Source organism: Balaenoptera borealis, assembly GCF_965194805.1.
Source record: "Balaenoptera borealis genome assembly, chromosome: 19".
NCBI lineage: Eukaryota > Metazoa > Chordata > Mammalia > Artiodactyla > Balaenopteridae > Balaenoptera > Balaenoptera borealis.
The window spans coordinates 9,599,270-9,621,046 of NC_138878.1; the positions used below are offsets into that span (position 1 = coordinate 9,599,270).

Consider the following 21,777-nt stretch of genomic DNA (forward strand, 5'->3'; position numbering starts at 1 on the left):
TGTTCACTCTGAACTTTTTTAAAAAAATTGTGCCTTCATACCAGCACTTAATTCATCAACTGTTTCTAGAATCTGCAGTCTCCATTGTTCTGTTAAATCTAAAGCCTTTGATAGAGTTCAAATATGACCTATAGGGAGGGAGTTTTAAATGGAAATTGAGGGAAATTTCTTGAAGTCTGATTTGTACCTGACATGAGTCCTTTGAGAAAAATGTAGGCCATTGAAATCTAAAATAGGAAACAACTGCTAACAAATAAAAAACATATTCTCTTACAGTATCTCCTTTTTAAAAGTATAAAATGGAAAAAATCTGATCTGAATATATTATTGACTCTTGGTCATCATCCATTGAATTTTGAAACTTAGCAGCTGAACTACAGGACTGAATTTCTAGGTCTTCAAATTGGAAGAGACTGAACCATATTGGTTGGAAGAGATTGAACACGTGGGAACACTATTCAGTCCAGAAGGGGAGCTGGGAGCAGCTCTCAGCTTATTGCACCCACGTCTCCATGGACCTGGGGCCTTTCCTGTCCTTCTAGCCTAGAGGACGCCTAAGGGTGTCCTCACGCTGCAGCCTCTGCTGAGTGGACCTCTAGGTCTCCACCAGCCTCCTCTGCCTGGCCAGCTTCTCCTGTCCTCAGTTCTGAGCTGTCCACCTCATAGTTCTTTCTAGGTTTCCCCTGCATGAACCAGGAAAGGGCTTCTGGTCTCTGTGAAAATACCTGTCCTCAAAAAAACTTCCGAAAACAAACTTATGGTTACCAAAGGGGAAAGGGGGTGGGGGAGGGATGAATTAGGAGTTTGGGATTAGCAGATACAAACTCTCTGTATAAAATAGATAAACAACAAGGTCCTACTATATAGCCCAGGGAACTATATTTAATATGCTATAATAAACCATAATAGAAATGAACATGGTAAGAATATGTGTGTACATATATATGAATATATGTGTGTGTGTATATATATATATATATAACTGAATCACTTTGCTGTATACCCGAAGCACTGTAAATCAACTATATTTCAATTTTAAAAAAATTTTTCCTAAAAACCTTCCAAAATCAGTCTCCCCTCTCCCCTCACTCTTTCTGTTATTTTCTCTCGTAGAGCCCTGCTTGTTTTCCTTCATACTTGACATAAAGGAATATTTCCTACCCAGTGTGATCATTACTTGTTTCATCCCTGCTTCTCCCATTTAGTTGGAAGCCCGTGGGACCACAGATCCATCTTGTCTTCCAGGCCACATTTTGTCAGAATGTCACGTGTGTTCAGTCACTCAGAATGCTTCATACATTCTACAGTTAAACAGATGGCTCCTTTTAGAGGTACTGGGCTTATATTTTTAAACTATAAGATGTATTTTTGGTTAGACTCCAGTGTTTTCCATCAAACTAAACGCCCAAAAAGAATATTTTTCTTCCTTAATATCCAGCCCTGTAAAATGCTGGTTTTGCTATAAAGAAATTGTTCTGAAGTTTTGTCCTTGTTGCCCTAAACTGTAATATAGAGGGTTGTTTGGGCCCCATGTGTTGTCCCAATATAAGATGCCAATTTTTTTTTTATTGCTTTCTTAATGCAGAAGTTGTCACTCTGCATCTGAGTTGCCTGCAGTTCTCCAGAAATAACGAGAAAAGAGAAGGCTTCTAAACAGGTTCGTCCAGTTAAGGCAGTTGAGTGGCTTAAGCCTTTGATATGAGTTTAACCAAGTTAGGAAGTTAGCTAGGCTGCAGAGCTTTCATGGATAATTCCCTATTTTTTTTTTTTTTTCCCTTTAACTGTTCACTCTGTCTGCTGGGGATTGTAAATGGGGTCTTTTGTCTTCTCGCACCTCGGCGGGGTGAGGGCCCTGGGAGGCCGGGCTTAGATGTGAGGGCCCTGCTCAGGGAAGGGGGGCCTGAATCCTACCTGGGCTCCCAGTAGAGAGTCGCTCACAAGGTGGCTGTGAAGTTTAACTAAGGTATTACAGGGACGGCTCCTGCCTTCACACTGTTACCCCAAAACTGGATTCGCCTCTTGGTGGGTGTCCAGCCAATAGACACAACCAAGCAAAGGGGGTATTACTACTTGCAGCAAGTGAGGAGAACACTGGGGGTCCTTCCCAAAGCAGCATCTCCCTGAACAGCACAACTGGGGAAGTTTGAAGCTCAGGGTACATGCGTTATTCGTGAAGGGGCTTGAGCAGAGAAGAACTCAGCACAGAACTGGGGGCCAAGGTCGACAGAGTGCAAGCTTTAGTTGATTGAAGTCAGGAGGGTCAACGTCATCATTCCATCCTCCACCTGAGTTGGGGTCTTAGTTCCTGCAGAACTCAAAGACAAAAATGATGTATATCCCTTGAGGAGGAGCTAGGACTCTGCTTTATCACTGCACTGTTATTTGACTGCCTTTCCTCTGTTCCTGCATTCCTTTGTTCCCTTAAGATCATTGGCTACTGAAACCTGTTCAAGGGCAAGCAAGCATGGTGGCCAGGCTTAGATCACAAAATGGCTTAGGCCAAAATGGCTTCTCTTATGTCAAGAAAGCCATGCCTGGTTCTCTTTCTCCAGGGACCCCATAACCGATCTGCTTCCAAAATCTGTAATATAGAAAGAGTTCAAGGTTTTAATGAATTTGAACCTGTCGCTTCCCAGCTCTGGTTTCCCTGGCTGCAAAGGGAGGAGGGTGCTGGCATGGCCACCCTCAGCATCCCCTCCGCTCTGCGATTCTTCAGTTCACTTATTCCACAGATGTATGTAGGCTAATAGCCAATTATGTATTGGTTGGTGATGCGTGGCATACACCAGGGATGCCAGGGTACGACTGGACGTTTAAACTGGACATCAGAGGTGGTGGGAAGGTTGCATTTTCTTTGTTTCCTTCATTGAATTAGGACACACAGCAAATAAACTGTGGCCCGAAATACGGGAAGTGGGGAGGGTAGTTTTCGACAGCGTCCTGAATCCTGTCTCTCTGGGAAGATGGTACTGAATCTAAGACAAAGCAAAGAGCATCAGAAGGCCAAGCAAGTGAGTCTGTGGAGGAAGAAGACGGCAGGGGAAAGGAAAAGTGTGTGCGAACTCGGTTAAGAGTTTGTAGGCAAGGAATAAAGATGCAGACGTAGAGAATGGACTTGAGGACACGGGGAGGGGGAAGGGTAAGCTGGGACGAAGTGAGAGAGTGGCATGGACTTATAGACGCTACCAAATGTAAAACAGATAGCTAGTGGGAAGCAGCCGCATAGCACAGGGAGATCAGCTCAGTGCTTTGTGACCACCTAGAGGGGTGGGATAGGGAGGGTGGGAGGGAGACACAAGAGGGAGGGGATATGGGGACATATGTATATGTATAGCTGATTCACTTTGTTATACAGCAGAAACTAACACACCATTGTAAAGCAATTATACTCCAATAAAGATGTTAAGGGAAAAAAATAAAAAGAATGTGTAGGCAAGGAAAGGAAATTTCCCTTTACCCTTTTAGGTTCTTGGCTGAGACCACGCCCCCAACTGTAATAAAGGAGAGATTAACAGGAGAAAACAAATAGACGTTTAATAACAAGTATACCTCCTGTGTGCATGGGAGATGCCCAGGCGAGCTGAATAACTCCCCCAAAAGGCCCAAGCCATCCCCCGCCCCCTTAAATACCATCTCCAGCTAAAGACAATAGAAAGGTTGGGGTAGGGGATGGCAGTTACGGGAGCCTATCAGGCAAAGCCCAGTAAACAAGGGTATGGCTGTTACGCAGATTTAAGGCGGAAACTTCTCAGTTGATAAGAATTTCTAGAGTTTTAGTCAACCTCTCCTTCCTGGTAAAAGAGGGAGGCCCCCGACACATGGAGTTTTCCCTTATAAAAGTAAATGCTCTGGGGCTTCCCTGGTGGCGCAGTGGTTAAGAATCCATCTGCCAGTGCGGGAGACACGGGTTCGAGCCCTGGTCCGGGAAGATCCCACATGCCGCGGAGCAACTAAGCCCGTGCGCCACAACTACTGAGCCTGCACTCTAGGCCCCGCTCGCCGCAACTAGAGGAAGCCTGAGCGCAGCAACGAAGACTCAGTGCAGCCAAAAAAAAAAAGAAAAAGTCAAAGACGTGTCCTATTCAGGATGTTATGAAGGAGAGGGGACAGACACAGCTGCCAGGCGCCAAAGGAAGCAGATGGTGGAGAGATTTGTGGGCCAGGAAAAAGGGATTCAGATTTGAGATGAATACCAGGGCGCGTGAAGTGAGTTGATTCATGTTGGCTGAGGACACTGGCCGATGTCGGGAGACCATGTTGGGGAAGATGGGGGATTTGGAAGGTTCAATAGAAAGTGTCCAAATGAAGGATGAAAGTATCTGCCAGCCTGGCACGGGGCTGGTGGCGGGGACGGGCTGCTCTGAGATACAGCCTAAGGTATGGTTGGGTGGGCAGGATTTCTGGGATCGTGAGATTTTACTTCTTTAAATTTTTCTTGCCAGTTGATTCTCCCATCATCTCTATGACAGCAGGAATGTGAACTGCTTCATGACTTTGTGCCTTTTTGTGCCAGTGCCTAGAACAGGGCTGTGAATTAGATGCTCAGGGTGTTTGCTGAACGAAGGAAAGCATCATGCTGGTGCTACAGACCATAAGACAGTCTTTGTTTTTTTGTTTGTTCGTTTTGTCTTGGCTTGGTTTTGGGGGGGTGTTTTTGGCCACGCCACGAGGCATGCAGGGTCTTAGTTCCCGACCAGGGGTCGAACCCGCGACCCCTGCAGTGGGAAGCGTGACATCTTAACTACTGGACCGCCAGGGAAGTCCTCATAAGACAGTCTTTAAGACGGCAGCAGACTTCTGAAGTGGAAGGAAAATCAGGACCACATCACACATTCTGGGACTCCTTTTAGGAGTGAGAAACTGAATCATGACAGAGGCTTAAAATAAGGTCTGGGGACAGCCCCTCTGCTGCCACCCGTCCACCCCACACACGCCTCTGTGTTCCCTTGGTAACCTGCCCTCACCGTGTCACCCCCTTACATCCTTGAATATTTATGTCTCTGGCTGTGTGTGCGTATTTCCTGCACAGGTACGTGCTCGCAGTTACCTGCGTGCCTGGCACCTCGCTGGCGCTCAGTGGATGTGGGTTGATTCACTCACTCATCGTCAGTCATCCAAACTGCTGGGATTGAGAATGTGTAAAGGGCTTCTGCAATGGTTATTTTTTCTCCCCTTGAAAGGTGGTCAGGGCAGGAAGAATTCTCCCCATTTTGCACGTGAAGCAGGTGGGACCTGAAGCACTGAGTCACAAACTCTGTACTTTGGTGTAATCCTTGGAGCAGTTAAAAAAATTTGTGATACATGAGTCACAAGAGATTCGGTTTTTGATGGTATGGGATTCTGTCTGGGAGTGAGTGTGTGTGTGTGTGTGTGTGTGTGTGTGTGTGTGTGTGTGTATTTAGATCTGCAGGCGTTTCCTATGTTCAGCAAAGTTTAAGAATTGCTGGCCTGTGTCAGTGCTTTGCAAACCTTAACGGGCAGATAAATCACCCGGGATCTACGTAAAATGTAGATTCTGAGTCCGCAGGTCTGGGGAGAGACCAAAGAGTCTGCATTTCTAACCAGATTCCTGGCTGAGGCTGGAGCAGAGAAGAGAGAGCGCGAAGCGTGCAGGGAAAAAGGCAGGGGTGTTTTGTGGCCGAAATATCAGGTACAAAGATAGACGTATTGTGCCATGAACTTGAAAGTGACGTTGTGATTGGATGGGCTCGCCCCAGTCCCCTCTTTCGTCTCAGTTTAGCAGATATGTCTCTTCGTGATGGTGCAACCCATTGGATTCCCCAGACCTCTGCTTGGAGATAAGTGATAATCGCTCACTTTGCAATCCTTGCTACTTCTTTTATCGAGCGCTTATGAAATCAAGATGGAATGTCTTTGTTTTTACTGTCTACACTATAAGCTCTTTCAGGGCGAGGCTGTTTTTCAATTCATCACTCTGTCCTGTGTTTACCACAGTGTCTGCCATGTCCTAGATGTGGAGACTCCCAGGATGTCACATGGCTTAGCCCTCGAGTCCCAAACATCAAGACTGGCAGCCTAGAATAGTAATAAACAGTACTGCCCCAGTAGGTGGAGAATTCTGGGTGCCAGTACTAGCTTTCCTACTTACTATCTTAGCCTAAGTGTTCTCATCTGTAAAATGGGGGTAATAACAGTTGCCACTGCTCATGGTGCAGATAAAACGACATGATACACTCCAAGCATTTAGCACAGTGCCTGCACATGGGAAGAAGCCGATAAACAATTGCTGAAAACCAACACATCAAAAAAGGGATGCGTGGTATCCTTAATGTTTTCTTTGTGTTTGGCTTTTTAGTCAGGTCTCATAAGGACACGAAAAAATGAATTCCTCATCTCGCCATTACCTCAGCTCCTGGCCCAGGAACACAACTACAGCTCCCCTGCAGGCCACCATCCTCACGTGCTATACAAAAGGACTGCCGAGGAGAAGGTCCAGCGTTGCCATGGCTACCTGAGCTCCAGCGGGAACTCTGCTGGTCACCCCCCAAGTCGCACTCCCCACACAACTTGGAGTCCAGAAAGAAAACATCACCATGGAAGGTTGCAAAAGCAGCATTTTTGTGGACGACGCAAGAAATGTATGTAAGGAAACTTTTTCTTGTTCTGTTCCTCTCTGGGCCCTCGACAGGTTTTCCCAAGTGCCATTTGGGTGTGCTGACTTTGCAGGTTAAAATTGGGCTACACGAAGCCCCCACTGAAATTAATCTTGGAGATGAACCAGAAATCATCCCTGTCAGACAAAAACTGGGCGATCATTTTTTCTAAGTTAAACTGGAAAGATTTATTTTCCTCTTTTAACGTCTTTTACTTTTTAGTCGAAGGTCCCAATATTGTTTTAGTTTCTGTACCCTTGAGAAAAGGACCCAGTCTTCCAAATGATGAAAGAAATCAGAGGTGAATTCCCAGGTGTGGTTGGGTGTTCCTTTTGAGGATTTGAGGGAAAGACTTCCCAGTTAACAAGAATATTGGCACCTGATTGGAGGTGGCGATGAAACATAAGGACCCTTGGACTTGGTTTGTGACCCGGGCCCAACCGTCTGCATTTTTCAGACCAGCAGTGTCCAATAGAAATACAACACCTGCCCCAAATGTAATTTTACATTTTTTAAATGCCACATAAAAAAATGTTTAAATGGGTAAATTAATATTAATAATATATTTAACACACTATATACAAAATATCTCAACATGTCATCAATATAACCAATGAAAACAAATTAAAATGAAGTATTTTATATTCTTTTTACAAATTAAGTTTTGGAAATCAATTTATTTAACACTTCGAGAACAATTTCAAATCAGACAATAAATTCTCACCAGAAATACTTAATCTGTATCTAGATTTCATAAAATTTAAAGTTCAAGTTTAAAAGTAGACTTACATAGTCAAACTGTTCCAAATATGCTTAAGGTTTTCAACAGCTGAAACAAATATTACTTTTTAAGTGTAAACTAAAATTAATAAAAATTAAATAAAATTAAAAATTTGGTTCCTTCAGTGGCACCAGCCCCATTTCAAAGTCTCAGGAGCGATGGGCAGCACATGACTAGCTAGTTGGACAGAGCAGCGAGGTGATACCCACGGAGAAGAGGAAGTGGTACCCCTGCCATGCCGATCAGGAGCAAAATGCAAGACAGTTTCTACCGTTTTAATTAGTTTTGGGGATTTGGGTGTAACTGAAATATCCTTTTTAAGGAACATCTATTTGACATGAATTTATAATAGTAGTGGTATTAATTAATGATAGTAATGATATTTATAGTGGCAATGATATGTATTTTTTTTAATTAATTAATTAATTTATTTTTGGCTGTGTTGGGTCTTCGTTTCTGTGCGAGGGCTTTTTCTAGTTGCGGCGAGCAGGGGCCACTCTTCTTCGCGGTGCGCTGGCCTCTCACTATCGCGGCCTCTCTTGTTGCGGAGCACAGGCTCCAGACGCGCAGGCTCAGTAGTTGTGGCACGAGGGCTCAGTAGTTGTGGCTCGTGGGCTCTAGAGCGCAGGCTCAGTAGTTGTGGCTCACGGGTCCAGTTGCTCCGCGGCATGTGGGATCTTCCTGGACCAGGGCTCGAACCCGTGTCCCCTGCACTGGCAGGCAGATTCTCAACCACTGCACCACCAGGGAAGCCCCTAATGATTCGTATTTGATATGAGATATAAAAGCTAATCTTTAGAGCAACGTTATGGTTGGATATTACACTCTTTTCATTGATGAGGAAACTGAAACTCAGAGTCATTTATCAAAATGGCCTACTTGAGGTTTTAAATCGAACTCTCAATGATTTGATAATTTACTTTCTCTCTGTGGAGTGTTGACTTCACTATAATGACTATACCAGTTGTTAAAGTATTAAAATACATCTATGTTAGTAGTACATACTGTCCTGAGCTTTTCAGATGCGTTTTCCTTCCCAGCAACCCTTGGATCTGTCACAGTCCAATAACTAAAGGGGTCGTGCTTAATCCAGCGGGTACTTCCGGGTCTCTGCTCAGAGACTGGCCAATATCCATGCCTGCACCTTATCTATTACAAAGTATTTAACTTTAAATATCACTTCTGACTATGCTGTCTCCCCAGCAACTAAATTAATATCAGGTCAAAGAGCCCTTATTGACCACTTATTTTGTGCTACATTCAAGTTTGTGTTGATGAAACAACATGGGCAGTGTTCTACAGGATACATATTTCTAAATTTTATTTAGAAAATAATATACAAAGTGTGATAATGAATTCAGAAGCAAAGGATAATGTCTTGTTTCTGCAGTTTCTTAGCAATAAAATAAAATGAGCATTTCCTTCCCACAATACTGATTTTTCTTGACCTGCTCTTCCAACTAGAATTGTAGCTTGTTTTCTTTGACTCTTTAGAAGAACATTTTTGAGTTACTGAATCCATTTGTCTGTCCATCCATCCATCCATCCATCCGTCCATCCAACCTTCTTTTGAAAGAATCTCTCTTGACCATAAATTAGGTCCATAGCCCCAGGACAGGTACCAGTGGCATCATTTATCAGGAGGTGAGTGAAGTGTTGATTACATGGTCTCTCTCCTCCCCTTGTTTAGATTTCTGTCTGTCTCCCCTGGATGATCTCTGCTGATAGCCCTCCAAATGCTCTTCTGTTCCTTGTAGATGCCCCTAAGCCTCCCACAGAGGATACCTATCTCAGGTTTGATGAATACGGGAGCGCAGGGCGGCCCAGAAGATCAGCTGGAAAGTCACAAAAAGGCCTAAACGTGGAAACCCTTGTGGTAGCAGATAAGAAAATGGTGGAAAAGCATGGCAAGGCCAATGTCACCACGTACATTCTCACGGTCATGAACATGGTAAGGGAGATTGTCAGGACCCCAACCCCCTGCCTCTCCAAGATAGCTAAAAATCATGGAATTCCCTCGCATGGGTTGAATAGCAGGTGTAGCCACATGATTTTATTGAAAAAAATTAAATTTGGAGGAAATTGGCTTCATGCATACATGTATTTGGTAAAATCAAAACATACATGTTTATATATATGTCTGATTGATCTCCCCTGGCAGTTTTGGAAATTTTCAAATTTTGTTTCTTTTACTTTCATTTGATTTCAATTTGTTACAACAGGTTTCCAGCCTCTTTAAAGATGGGACCATTGGAAGTGATATAAACATTGTTGTAGTCAGCCTTATTCTTCTGGAACAAGAACCTGTAAGTGCCAAACTTCATTTGCTTCATCATTCATCCTGCCCTTCAGGATACACTTATTGAACACCTACTGTGTGCCAACCCATGTCATTGTCATTAGAAATTCAAATTTGAAAATTTCAAATTACCCTCAATGAAAGTACAATCTAATAGGGTTGTGCATTTAAATACTAAAACATCACAAAATAATTATTTATATATAAACATACAAAATATATATGCAATATATATTTTTCAATATACAGTGATAGCCAATAGGATTAAATGTGCATATATAATATGAATACAAAAGTAAAATATAGATATTACGTTATATAAATATTATGGAAGCTTCACAAGGAAAGTGCATTTGGTAAGAGATTTAAAAGTTAGCTGGATTTTGCAAGTTAGAGATGCTGGGTAGGTACAAAGGATATTTTGAAAATATACTGAAAATAAGTCATCTGAAAATTCTGGTGGTAAGCCTACTGTCTCCCAAAACCAACCACCTTAGGTACTACAGAAACTAAACAAGGAATATTTAACTGCCCTTGACTTGCTTACAGTGGGATGCAAGACAGAATATATAATAAAGTGTTAAGTTGCATGTCACCTCCTGCTTTGTAGTGTTTTGATGTTGAAACTGTATTTTCTGAGGTGGGGATTACCAATCCAACTACTTTTAAGTCCCCTGAGGCTTTTCCTCTCCATCTGTAACTCCAGTAATGAATGGACAAAGCAGAGAGTCAGAGACCAGACAAAAAGGATCCTAATTGCCCAGGTCTATAGCGCTACAGAGGTTAACAACATATCAAATTATTCTTAGAATTTTGGAAGGGCAGAAAAGGTGTGTGTTGTTCGGGAGACCCTTCTGTCTAACTTACCACTCACACTTTGCCCAAGGACTCAAAGTCAGCAACATCCTAATTCACTGATAATTAAAGATTTTGCCTAAAAACCCTCAATTCGACCCAAGTCAATAGTTCTGAGAAAACATTTTGATAAAAATTGTTTGAAGACTAGGTCCTTTCTTACCCTTTAGAATATTGTGGCTATTTGTTTCTTCATCCATTCAGTGAGCTTTCGTTTTATTGATTGATGGATTGTAACCTATGATGTGCCGAGCCCTTGGCTGGAAATTTTGACGTAGGGGTAAATAAGCTATGGTCAGTACCATCCTCATGCTTTGCTGAAGAAGTCATGGAACTTTATCCCCATTAATTAATAATTATGTTCTAAAAGTAATAACAGTTCTATAACGATGGTACCAGCGTGAGATGAACAAAGGTGTTTCTAACTGATACCAGTTTATTTGTTGTAGAAACACAGTTGGTCATAAAGCACACTACTGAAACTCTGTAGTAACTATCAATATTGTGAGCATTTACCCAAAATATTTTTAGTTTTTTTTTTTTAATACCAATATGTCCAGCCTTAGCTCAGATGTTTTCCTCTGCTGAGCCTTCCCCCAGAAACAAGATGCTTCTGTGTTTGCCTGTACAAATGGAATGATGCAGCATTCTCATCTCTGTGACAAATTCACACTTTAATTTGTGTGGGTTTCCCATAGGGAGGATTATTGATCAACCATCATGCAGACCAATCTCTGAATAGTTTTTGTCAGTGGCAGTCTGCCCTCATTGGAAAGAATGGCAAGAGGCATGACCACGCCATCTTACTCACGGGATTTGATATCTGTTCCTGGAAGAACGAACCATGTGATACTCTAGGTATGATACGAGCAAATGCTTCATGCACACCCATGTTAGCTAAAAACACAGTCTGGAAACTTTCTATTGGGTGGGTGGCCCTTAGGATTCTTAATAAGGAGACTTAATCTGCAAATTGTGGAGTATCTTCATTGTACCCTCTGCTGAACATTGTTCTTTTTAACTGAACTCAGTGTGGAATGGGGACCCCTTTACTTTATTCCAGTTGTGTTTTTCTTTATTAAACCTTTTGATGATCCTTCAGACATGAGATAAATTGTCATTTAACTACATAAGTTGTAGGTTATTCCATAAGCATCTTGACTGCAGAACTGGATAGCTGGAAAGAACTTGACTGGTCTCCGTGGCATTCAGCTATGCCCCTAGATAGCACGCTTCTTTTAGAAAGTTACTTGAACTTTGAAGGACTCAGCTCTTCCATATTTGTACAAGACAGTGAATAAGAACTCTATCTTTCACATCTATATTATATTTTCTAGTATAGTCTATTGCACACAGTAGGAATTCAACAATTTTTTTAAATGAATTGATGCTCATCTAGATCGGGGTGGGCAAATGTTTTCTGCAAAGGGCAAAACAGTAAATATGTTAGGCTTTGCGTGTGTCATCCAAGCTCTGTTGAAACTACTCACTTCAGCTATATTAGTGAAAAAGACAATATGTAAACAAGTGAGCATGGCTGTGTTCCAATAAAACTTCCTTTACTAAAACAGGCAGTGGGAGCCATATTTTTCAGACACAACTGATAGTCCAGATTGATGGTAAAAATTTGGGGGAACTGAGAAAAGTTTACATGATTTACTCCCATTTTTTTCCTCAAAATATATTTTTCCTTGAAGTGCTTTATAATCCTTCATAATATATTAAAGATAAAAGTAGATTGGACTTTTATGGGCTTCCCTGGTGGCACAGTGGTTAAGAATCCACCTGCCAATGCAAGGGACACGGGTTCGAACCCTGGTCCGGGAAGATCCCACATGCCGCGGAGCAACTAAGCCCGTGCGCCACAACTACTGAGCCTGTGCTCTAGAGCCCGCGAGCCACGACGACTGAGCCAGCGAGCCACGACTACTGAAGCCCGAGTGCCTAGAGCCCATGCTCTGCAACAAGAGAAGCCCTCTCAATGAGAAGCCTGCACGCCGCAACTAGAGAAAGCCCGCGCACAGCAACGAAGACCCAACACAGCCAAAAATAAATAAATAAAATAAATTTGTTTAAAAAAATGTAGATTGGACTTTTAGATTTTTTTATTTTTTGTATTTTTCAAATTCTCTGTAATGCCTGTATTATGTCCTATAAAATAAGTTTAATAGTTCACGATTAATCACAGTCTTCAAAACACGATGCATGACTGAGAATCAACCGTTTGGGGTATTGTTCCATAGGCTGGGTTTTTATGATGGGGGTGGTATACATTCAGTCATATTCTGAGCTTGGAATTTGCAAAGTGACATTTGATAGCCCAGTGCATTGTTGCTGTTTTGAAGAGGGATTCTGAGAAGAGGTAGTTTTATCAGTCAGTCAGAGACCAAAATTTATGGAAAGACTTGGAGAAACAAGTACAGTTATGTTAGGACATAACCCTAACAACTGGTCTATAAGTCACTTATTTAAAGCAGCATGTCCTAATGCAAAGAGCATGGGTGTTGACTTCGAATATGTCTGCACTTAAATCCTGAGTCCAGAATTTATGACTGTGAGATCTTGAGCAAATTAATTCACCTTTCGGAGCCTCAGTTTCTAATATATAATTATACACACGTAGATGTATACAAGGCATATAGGACAGTGTGTGGTATTTAACTGCCATTTATTTAGCGTTGATGATGATGGTGCCATCCATGATGTGTGCCTATACATTAGGTTTACCAGATGACCTCACTTACATCATGGCAGCAAGGTGGATGCAGTCAATTCACAAGCATATATTTCATACTCTTGGGTACATATCCTTGTTCTACTAGTTATGAAGACCCACGCTTGGGAAGAAAGGCATTCAACACTATAATGTAGTTCAAGATAAACTCGAGAACAGGCCGGAATGATTTTATAACTGCTCTTGGAAGGAGGTAGTTTTGGGGAACAGGAACATTTATCACATTATAATGAATAGGAGAAAAATAAAGTTAGTCTGTTAACACTCTTTAGGCCTTTTCATGTTATCTGCTTTAGAGAAAAATGAGGATGCATCTCTTAGAAAATATACCTTGTTTTCGCTTAGAAAATACACCTTGAGCTTTGATACTAATACTACCGTTAAGTGACTATTTTACATTGGTTTAGCTATCATTTTAGCAATTGTTCTGACCCAAGTAATGAGCTTACATCAGGCATATAAATATCCTGTGACTTGCTATCCATCCTATATATAAAATGGGAATTACAATACTCATACTGCCTTCATACAGTTGTTAGGAGGGTCAGTTGATGACAATATCTTTTGAAAGCAAGAAAGTATTAAGTCCTACTCTTATCTATTTAGAGAGGACAGAGAGGTGTATACCTTTAGTGTTTTTCTACCAAAAAAAGAAAATACATTAATCCTTAAAACTAAAACTGTGCAGAACATTTTGAGGGCATCAGAAATGATCAGGTATCTGTGTGTGTTCCTTTTGACTTTGGGTTTGAAATTGCTCTTTCAACAGGGTTTGCCCCCATCAGTGGGATGTGCAGTAAGTACCGAAGTTGTACCATCAATGAGGACACGGGACTTGGTCTGGCCTTCACCATCGCTCATGAGTCAGGGCACAAGTAAGTGACCCCTTGATACACCACTTTATATGAAAACCAGTTGGGTGATTCATTGACATTCCTCTAATGATTATTATTGATCTGGGTAGAATAAATAGGATAAATCTTGTATAAAGCTTAGAATAGTACTTGACTATGAGAAGGGCTCAATCAAAGGCCAGTCATTGTTGAGGCTTTTGTTAAAGAACATTTGATAGCTACTCAGTGTTACATTGTGTGCATAAACGGGCTGCAAGTTATCTAATGGATCCTCTGGTCATTTAGGCATGTGTTTATTTTCTTCCAAGTTTTGCGGCAGTAAAGATACTTTTTAGTTCATTATACTACAGAAATAATCATGGGGACATGTCAATTCCCAGAATGTAATGACATGTTAATTGTTTAAAAACTTTTGTGTATGCTGTATGTGTATGCTGGATATTCTTTTCCTCGGTGTCATTGCATGTCCTTAATATTTTTTAATTTAATTCTTCTGTGAGAATAGGGTTAGAAAGGAGGAATAAGAAACCTAAGAGTAATGAGATGAATGTATTTTATGAAGCATATAACCTGGTACACATACAGTTCTACAGAGAATTTTCAAACATTATTTAAGCAGTAACATCTATATTGGAATAAGCATACTGCTTCACAAAATGACTGTTTCAGAGGGTGTATGAGTTTAGGAGTGTATGTATGTGTGTCTTGTATTCAGCATTTATATTGAATGCTCGTTTTCAGAGCATCAGTTAATTTCTGACTTAAAAATAAAAGCACACGCGATCTATTTTGCAACTATAATTTATATTTTGGTATTTTGGTATTAGTGTGTCTTGTAAGCTATTTATTATCTTCAGAAAATTTGAATCTTGACCATTACTGTTATCCAACAGTCACCCAGCATTTTATATCTACGCACAACTGCTTTCATAGCAAGATATGAATGAACCAGTTTTATTGGAACAGTGGTGCAAAAATGCCCATTAGGCACAAGGTCCCTTTGATAAGTGCAGGAAATAAAATATCTATGAATGTCAAATATACATCTAAATTTGTTTCACCAGCATGAGGTCCACATGAACCAGTCTTCTCACTTTTAAAAAAGTATTGGCCTTTAGGGACTTCCCTGGTGGCACAGTGGTTGGGAATCCACCTGCCAATGCAGGGGACACGGGTTAGATCCCTGGTCCGGGAAGATCCCACATGCCGCAGAGCAACTAAGCCTGTGCGTCACAACTACTGAGCTTGCACTCTAGAGTCCGCGAGCCACAACTACTGAGCCCGCGTGCCACATCTCCTGAAACCCACGCACCTAGAGCCCGTGCTCCGCAACAAGAGAAGCCACTGCAATGAGAAGCCCGCACACCACAACAAAGAGTAGCCCCCACTCGCCACAACTAGAGAAAACCTGCGCACAGTAATGAAGACCCAGTACAGTCAAAAATAAATAAATTTTTTAAAAAAAGTATTGGCCTTTAAAAAATGTAATCATCCTTGGTCATGAGTTAAAGTTACCAAAATCAAAATCCAGCACGTTAGTAAGGAAAACCAAAGACATTCTCCAGGTGGGGTGAGGAGAGTCAGAGGTAGGAGGAAGAACAGATACAATGGAAAGTACATACTCAAATTCTAAATAACATGGCCTAACAGAGTTAAATTTTGAAACAGACAATTCATGAGATTTTGACAAGACTTTTGACATGTGCTAAAGAAAACGCATGTTATCTTCTAAAAGGGTGTTAAATCAAAGTAAATTAGAAAATTAAGAAATTTCAAGTTCAAAATTCAATTGAAACTTGGTTTTCTTATGTCCGTAAAACCACAGTGAAATGCTGATTTAATGACCTTCTCCTCTTAGAGTAATGGCTTTGATCTCTCCCCGCCTTATCCCCATTTCTGTGATTCTTACTCTTTCCTGTGGTGCTTTACATGTAAATTGCCTTCTGCTTTTGACTTTCACAAATATATTTAGAAAGAGTGTCTCCCAAACAGACCCCCTTAGTTTCCTGGTTAGGTACAACAATGAACTGAATTGGACAAAGTGGAGGATGGGAAAATGCTTTCCCACGAGTGTGTATTGAGGTTAATTAATACCTATGTGTGAATCCATCACCTCTAAAGCCCTGGGGTACTCACTGATAGGACCACAGTATACTGCCATCCTGCCATTCCTTGCCTGATAAATTGGGAGGAATGATGGGAAAATAGCTAGTTTGCAGACATGGGTCACAATAGGATCATATCTATGTTTATAATACAGTTGTTTATTTGGAATAGGCTACCTTTGAAGGATAGCTATATTGATAAATTATTATATCAGAGTAGCATGCATATTTCCACAGAAATCCTACCTGCCTCTTAAAAATATGTTCTTAGGAGACACATTTTACTCCTCTAAATAATTAGGCTAAGAACAATCTAAATCGATGATAAATTGGTGTATCCCTCCATTCTCTACCTCCAGAGAAAAGTCACAAAAAGCTTTTTTGGGTACTGAATTTTTTGGAGATGACCAAAGAAGCTTATTTCCCCATCCCCTTCCAGTTTAATATGGCCTGAAGTAAGCTCTGTCTTTGTGGTGTGTGTATTCTATGTGCATATAAACTTTAATGTCACATTTATGCTACCAGTTAGGAGATTTGGGAGTCATCGAGTCATTGAGGTGTAATGTATATGATTTCTAGGTAAACCACCTAAAATTATTTTTACTCTGTTATTGCTAGAACCTTCTTTGGTGAAATAGGCTAAATTAAAGTCTTCTCAAAAAATGCATTCAAAAGAAGTCCATCATGCGCCTTCAGTAGATGGATTGAGCCATTAATTTTCAAAGATGTTTATGACTGTAGGTAGGGGAATTTAATTATATAAAGAGCCTGTGATTTCAGCAATAAAGTGATCATCATTAGAAGTTTATATGTCACACTATCCTTATGCATAAAGAGTCAATAAATAAATATAATCAGCTTCTGTCTGTACTTACCTCCTACTCATTCTGAAATTTCTTACCACAGTTCCATATGGGTGGCAAGAAAAAATTTTTTGCTGTTTGGAATAAAAGAATTTGACTGTCTCATCATTTTAGTTTAACTTGGAAATCTTGACCAAAAATTTCTTGCCCTTAAAATCTGTAGCACGTATACCATTCTTTGATTTTGTGGCCAAGGTATAATATAAAAAAGCCCTTAGCATTCTTTAGAATTTTCTACATGAATTTTACAACACTAGATAGTACCTTGTTTTGTCTTTCCCTTTTCTTACAATTTCAATGACTCTGTCCCTCACTTGGGTTCCCTGCTTCTCAATACATCTTTTTCTTCCTCTGCTTACAGTTTGGGAAATGGGTTCCCAGAAGGCTTTCTGTCTTCTTCTTTCTGTTTTAGTTTCGGCATGGTTCACGATGGGGAAGGCAACCCCTGCAGGAAGGCGGAAGGCAACATCATGTCCCCCACGCTGACCGGAAACAATGGGGTGTTCTCATGGTCCTCGTGCAGCCGGCAGTATCTGAAGAAATTCCTCAGGTAAGACAGGCCAGAGCCAGGGGCGTTCCCAGGTTTGGAGTAGTGACCATGAACAGTGCTCAACAGACATGAAAACAAATACTTGGTGGCTTGGTGATGATGATATTGACATGATTATTGTTGAAGAAATACAGTGAAGGTCTAATATTGTGCTAAATGCTCCTCATATATTGCCCCATTCAATCCTCGCATCGATCCTATTATCCTCATTCTAGGGTTGAGGAAATTGAGTCTTAGGGAGGTTAATTGTGCTTAAGGGTCTATAGCTGGTAAGTTGTCAACATAAGACTCACACTTAGGTCTGTTATGACTCCATGGTCTGTGCTTAGAACTCTCTCTCCTCTATGATGTCCAGAGGTTGCTGGATATATTGCCCTTTTACTGTAACTAATTATTTTAATCTAATCAATCAACTCGGTCGTAAGAGTATTAAAAGTGCTAAAATGGTGTGCTTGTGTTACAGTGAATGGAGCCTTGTGTTGATTGGTTATTTTGTTTGAAATGGCCACGAGCTAGCTCAGTATCCAAGAGACATCCAAAGGGCATGATGAGAGCTATGTAAAATCCCTTCAGTAACTCAAAACGCCTAGATTTCATTAGTAAAATGGGAGTTAGGAAGGTAGCACTATTTGATTCATAGTAAGTGATGAACACAGACTTGAAACTCTTTGACATTTCCTTTGATTTTCTTAAATATTATATATATTTGACCATTTTACAACACTAGAGTTGTGGTTAAACATACGTGTATTGTATCATTTTATATGTATGTAGATACAGCTTGTTAATCTATGTGGGCTCGCAGGAACACTCAGGTTCTTATCGCATCTCCCTTTGACCAGATATTAGGGAAACTAACCAAGTTTCTTTGAGAATTATTATTCCCCTGATACTTATTTTTTTGAACCTGTGCCAGTGCCTATTATTTGCAGATGTTTACAGAATTAGCCATACACACAGGCAAGGCTGATTCAATGGAAGGATGTCTAATCAAATGATGCCCCAAAGGATGGTAAAAAATTGACAAGCCTCTCGCTGTGTGACTTTCTCACATAGAAGATTTTCTAATTCATTTTAAATTTATGATCCGGGGCCTGAAGTTTTCTCTTCTATCTCATGTGAGAATGGAATCAATAAATATTATAAATTAAGGTCAATTTAGTATAGATTGAACTTCCATCATTTTTATGATATAGTTAAATGCTTTTTTGTGTATAATAATAATAACAGCAACAGAAGCTAACTTTGAATGCTTCCTACGCTGTGGTCATCATGTTACATTGTCTCGCTTGATGTGTTAACAACTCTTACGGAAGTCAAATTATGTCAGTAATGAGATGTATAAGAGTTGATCTTGATTGCATGGTTGACTAGGACCCCCATCTGTCTGACTCCAAAATCACACATAACCACCATACTATTTTACCTCTCAGTGACATCCTAGTTTAATTATTTAAGTAAGTGGAGATAAGGTGCTTTCTATGAAAATCCATCCCATTAAGACTGACTTCTTTTTTTCTCAACACATCCTTTCTCCTGATTCCCTGATTTGTTTCAAAATCTTTTTAGTTTTTTGCTCATAAAGATTATTTGAGGTAAAATACATCTTTGACCACTGCCCCATTGTCTGTAAAAAAAACACAGCATGACTTTCAACTCTATGAAGACAAGTAACTGTCTCTAACTAGTTTATTTTGTAACTTTAATACTCACCACAGAGTAGGCACTCAGACAAATTTGTTGCATATTATTGAATGAGACTATTGGGGAAAGTTTTCAAATATACTGACTTCTCCCATCTCCTAGTAGGTCAAGCCTCACAAGTTGGATGGCTATAACTTCCAGTACCATGTACAACCCTTTGCAGTTGTGTAAATTTCATCTTCTTAGACGGGACAGGACTCACTCTTTTCACTTTAAGCCTGTACCTATTTCTTTGCCATGTTACATTTTTCTTCACATGAATGCATTCAGAGGTATGTTGTTTTGTGTGGCCAGATCACAGATAGACTTGGTAACTAATAAGGATGTGTTATCACTGCAGTACACCTCAGGCTGGGTGTCTGGTGGATGAGCCCAAGCAAACAGGACAGTATAAATATCCGGACCAACTACCAGGACAGATTTATGATGCTGACACACAGTGCAAGTGGCAATTTGGAGCAAAAGCCAAGTTATGCAGCCTTGGTTTTGTGAAGGTATGTTTGCTTGTGATTTCAAACTTACATTAAGATTCTATCGTGTGTCTGTGTATCTACCAGAAGAATAAACATTTGGTTTGCTAAGGCCAAGGGTTAGAGTCTGGGTTATCTCTAAAATGTCATCTGTTTGGCGTGATAATTAAGTGGCAATTTTACTGTCAGTGAATTATCCAGGCTTATCCCCTGTAGACCATGCCTGGTTTAAATACCATCTGACTGCGTCCTTGGAAGAAAATTCCTCCTCTGTAGACAAAGATTTTTATCACAAGTAGTAAATCTAGATACAATAGCTTTTACCTACTGCTCGTAACTGTTTTTGTTATCATTGTTTCATATTCCCTTTTAATGTAATTCATATAAGATCATCACCACCTCAGAGGACATACATATGCCTTTTACAGTAATATGAACACGATCATTGACAGCTAACTTTTTTTTGTATGTGTCTTGAGTACTCTTAACACTTTTTTTGTATTTATGTTGAATAATCTTTTGTCTTTTGAGTATCAAGGTGTATCTTGAGTAATCTTAACACAATTTTTTTGTCATCTTTCATTCAAGAAAGACTTACATGTTTTGTAAATAAGTTGATTTGTATAATTTCTTTTGGATTCCGCATATAAGTGATATGATATGATAATTGTCTTTCTCTGTCTGATTTACTTCTCTTAGTATGATAGTCTCCATGTCCATTCATGTTGCCACAAATGGCATTATTTCATTCTTTATTATGGCTGAGTAATATTCCATTGTGTATATATACCACATCTTCTTTATCCATTCATCTTTGCTCTACACCTGAAAGTAACACAACATTGTTAATCAACTATACTCCAATATAAAATTAAAAATTAAAAAAAAAAGAAAGACTTACCTTTCTGTGAAAAAGATATATGGGAAAATGCAAAAGTCCAGGACGTAGAAATGGGAGAAACATGGTTCCAACTGGTTGACAACTACATCACTGACCATCTCAACATCCCTAAAAAGTAGAATCATTTTTAAGTTGGTTAATTCCTAGTATCCAAAGAGAAACGTGGAAATTCTAGGTATCTGGATACATGGAAATTTTGGAGATTTATAGCTCCTCTTCCCCTCTCTATTCCTATTCCTTCTCCTCCTCCTTTCTTCTCCCTCTTCCTTTTTCTCTACCACCATCACCACTACCATTACCACCATCATCAGCAACACCACCGCCATCGCTATCGCCATCACTAATGTCCTCCGTCACCACCATCCACCATCACCCTCCAGCAATTGCTAAGTGAGGCTCTGCTCCACATAAGGCATTCCACTTAGAGACTTATTTTACTTTTCCTCAATCTTCACAACAACCTTTTGAAGTGAGAATTATCACCCACTTTTTAAGTGGAGCTCAGAGAATGTATTCCATTTGCCCAGAGCCACAAAAAAAAGCTTCCTTGGTGGAAGCTAAACAAATCGCATCACCCACATTGATGTTAAGCTTCCTGCTCTTCATTAGTTAACACCAGTGTTTCCTAAACTTCAGCATTAAAATTCAGTCCTTAACAATTACCTTTATTAGTTGTGCCATATCTCTGTATTATTTTTCACTTGTTGCTTTTCTATGAATCAACTCACTTTAAAAAAATAAAAGTCCAGTCCTAAGAAATAATAACCACCATATCGCCGGTTTGACATGGGACTGCATATTTTTCTAGTGCAATTTAAATGCGTAACCATTAGAAAAGTGTATGCATACACCGTGCACATTTTTTGGTGTATCCTCCATGGTATGTGGATCTTAATTTGGCAAACGCTAGCGAGCTGGAGAAGGCTGAACACGGGACAAATTTGGGGGGACAGCTGGGGAATTTTGTTTTGGACATGTTAAGTTTGAGATGCTTGATAGAGTTTGATATGCAAGGACCATTAACATTTTGAGTATGTCACGCTTCCC

General features: G+C 40.3%; 1 protein-coding gene across 3 annotated transcripts in view; it reads left to right on the forward strand.

Moving 5' to 3' along the window:
- The window catches only part of ADAMTS18 (ADAM metallopeptidase with thrombospondin type 1 motif 18), a 150,819-nt gene that overhangs the window by 65,040 nt on the left and 64,002 nt on the right, over window positions 1-21,777 (forward strand). For 2 of the 3 annotated variants that reach the window (XM_082366319.1, XM_082366320.1), the window contains exons 2-8: window positions 6,317-6,599; window positions 9,153-9,346; window positions 9,618-9,701; window positions 11,248-11,407; window positions 14,053-14,158; window positions 17,518-17,655; window positions 19,700-19,853. In XM_082366319.1, coding sequence (XP_082222445.1) covers window positions 6,317-6,599; window positions 9,153-9,346; window positions 9,618-9,701; window positions 11,248-11,407; window positions 14,053-14,158; window positions 17,518-17,655; window positions 19,700-19,853 — 1,119 coding nt within the window. Of the gene's footprint in view, window positions 1-6,316; window positions 6,604-9,152; window positions 9,347-9,617; window positions 9,702-11,247; window positions 11,408-14,052; window positions 14,159-17,517; window positions 17,656-19,699; window positions 19,854-21,777 lie in introns of those variants that run through there. The other variant, XM_082366321.1, reaches the window with a different exon arrangement.